Source organism: Nematolebias whitei, chromosome 2, assembly GCF_014905685.2.
Source record: "Nematolebias whitei isolate Nwh7 chromosome 2, NemWhi1, whole genome shotgun sequence".
Classification (NCBI taxonomy): Eukaryota; Metazoa; Chordata; class Actinopteri; order Cyprinodontiformes; family Rivulidae; genus Nematolebias; species Nematolebias whitei.
In genome coordinates this window covers 17,721,936-17,724,795 of record NC_056499.1, presented here as the reverse complement: position 1 = coordinate 17,724,795, position 2,860 = coordinate 17,721,936, and the positions used below count along the sequence as shown (strand labels likewise).

General features: G+C 36.7%; 1 protein-coding gene across 1 annotated transcript in view; it reads left to right on the top strand.

Moving 5' to 3' along the window:
- The first annotated feature begins 2,792 nt into the window (after positions 1-2,792).
- The window catches only part of LOC119425923 (CUB and sushi domain-containing protein 1), a 432,525-nt gene continuing 432,457 nt past the window's right edge, over positions 2,793-2,860 (top strand). The window contains exon 1 of the mRNA XM_037693482.1: positions 2,793-2,796. Within this exon, the coding sequence (XP_037549410.1) occupies positions 2,793-2,796 (4 nt within the window). The remainder of the gene's footprint in view (positions 2,797-2,860) is intronic.

The following is a 2,860-nucleotide window of genomic DNA, read 5'->3' as shown; positions in this document are numbered from 1 at the left end:
ATCCATCCATCCATCCATCCATCCATCCATCCATCCATCCATCCACATTTAACCACAAATGTGCCCACATTTTCACTCGAGGCTTATTTATCTCATTATTTCAAATTGTGAGGACAACAACAACGACGGCAACAACAAGAAAAAGAAAACCCAGTGCTTAAATTTCCCAATGAAGACATATCTTATTCATATTGTTTGTCACAATTTTTGTGATTGTGAAATGTGGTTATTTACAGGTTAGTAGAAGAACAACATAACCAAAACTAACAAAATCACATTGAACCGTTTAAACCCCCAACAGGAATAAACTCAAACTAGAAAGTTCCTGGAGAAACTTTGAAGGGGACTCTAAAAAAGTTCAATCTGTTCCTCTGGACATTCAAAAAAACAAAAAACAAAACAAAGCAAAAAAAAATAATTCTAGATATGTTTCGTCTTACATCCGAAAGACTTCCTCAGTCTGAGGTGCTGTATTCAGCTCAGTAAAACAGCCATCAGTGTGCTAATGACCCATTGTTAGGCTGATGGTCCTTCTTGAGCATGTGATCAGCTGGTTTTGTTTGTCAGCAGCAAACTGGTTGATCCACTCTGAGAAGGTGCTATTTAAGAGACTGAGCTGAATACAGCACCTCAGACTGAGGAAGTCTTTCGGATGAAAGACGAAACGTTTCTAGATTTTTTTGCTTTGTTTTGTTTTTATGAATGTCCAGAGGACCAGATTGAACATTTTTAGATTTTTTTCTACCTGGATTATTGAGCATGCATCAGGATATTTGAAGCGGACTGCCTATTTATTTCTAAATTATTATTATTATTAAATATTATTATTAATAATAATTATGAATTTTAATAATTATACTAATTATTGATTATTAATATTATTGTTTATTAATATATTATTAATGTATTGTTTATTATTAACATATTATTAATTAGGGGAGTGGTGGCACAGAGGTTAGAGAAGGTGGGCCTGTGATCGGAAGATTGCCGGTTCAAGCCCCGGCTCCAACAACATCAAAAATGTGAGTGGGGTAGGTGAAGCACCCACACCTGCCCCCATCTTTATTCATCCCACTCTGGGCCCTTGAGCAAGGCCCTTAACCCCCACCATCTGCTCCTCCGGGTGTCCTAGATAGCAGCTCTCTGCTCCACACAGAGGGCTGTGGTAGCTCGGTGGTCTGTGGTTGCATCAGGAAGGGCATTCGGCGTAAAAATACCTGCCAAGTCTTTGTGCGACAGTTCGCTGTAGTGACCCCTAACACAGGGAGCAGCCGAAAGAAGAGGAGGAAGATTAACATTTTATTAACAATTAATAAATATTATTGATAATGTTCATATTGATAATTAATATTAAATATTGATTATTAATATTAATCATAATTTATATTAATATCTACAATTTTAACAATAATAATTAATGTTAATTAATATTAATAATAATAGGTGATAATAGGTAATAATATGTGCTTTCCATGCATTGCATATTGCACTGCCTTTCTTGCGTGTTGAACCAAAATGGCTCCATACGTTACTCAGTTTCTGTGAAGTTTTCTCCTATTCATTTCCTATGGGAAATTTGGCATTTTTGTGAGCAAAATATGTCACCATGGTAACTGCGAATGCCAATAAAAGCAATTGCACACTTCCCAGAGCCGGGCAAGTTGTTTTGATGTAAGTTTTGTGGGGGTCCACGTTGCGGTTTGGGCCACATTAAAGTTGAAAAAGATACTCTTATCAGGTCTAGAATAATAAGTGGGCAGTCACCAACTAGTTCCTGGAGTTGGTGAAATAACTCAAAATGCCAATAAAAGTAATAGCACACATCCCAGGGCCGAGCCGGTCGTTTTGATATAACTTTTGTGAGGGTAGACATTGCGGATCGGGCCACATTAACGGAGATAGAAATGTAGACACACTTCCGAGGTGTAGAATAATAGATGCCTGCCATGCAGTCCCCAATCAAATAAACTAAATCAAATAATCCAAAACAATGACAATTATTGAATTGTTCTCAAACAAGTTATCAAATAAACTCATTATCAAACAAGTAGTTCTGCTTACATGCTCATTTGTTTCAGTGAGTATGTAAGGTCTTGTCGTCTTACTTAGAACATTCATTGGAAATCCGTTGCAGAATAACTTCCCCAAACAAACATTTGAACATAAAAAGGAAGAACTTGATGCTATGTCAACACAGAGGCTAAGCTCTGGACTACTTGAAATCCCCCATGTATGGTGCGACAATATGGCTCGATGCAAGTGTTTGCTGAATTCTTCTCATCCCATCTGCTCAAAAGGAGGCAGAGGGGGATCAAGCAGAAGAGGAGATGGCAGACGAAAGGAGAGACAACTGAAGACAGAATGAGAGACAGACACAAATACGACTGGGGGGAGAGGTGAATTGGGTTGGAAAGACAACAGAGAACAATCTGAAATTAATCTGGACACTCCAGATGGTTTGAAGTTTGTTTATGTGTGTGTGAGAGCACCAGTCCATGTGTGTCTTTCTGTTACAGCTAGCCTACCCATGTGATGCTGTGTATGGCTATTTATGGGTTTTATTGTGCGTTTTGTGGTAGTTTAGTCAAGAGCATCTGTTTTTTTTTACACAGTGAACTAATTTGCATTTAATTTTATTGTAAAATAATTTACATATAAAATATATAACCCCCATATATATAATTAATTAATAATTATATATATGATATATGAATTATAGCCAAACAGAACCTATGAGAATTGTGTGAGGAACTAGTGTACACAATTTCGTTCCACCTCATGAACCACATGCTATGCGTATGACAATAAAGAAACTTGAATCCTTGAATATATTCTGTATATATATATATATATATATATA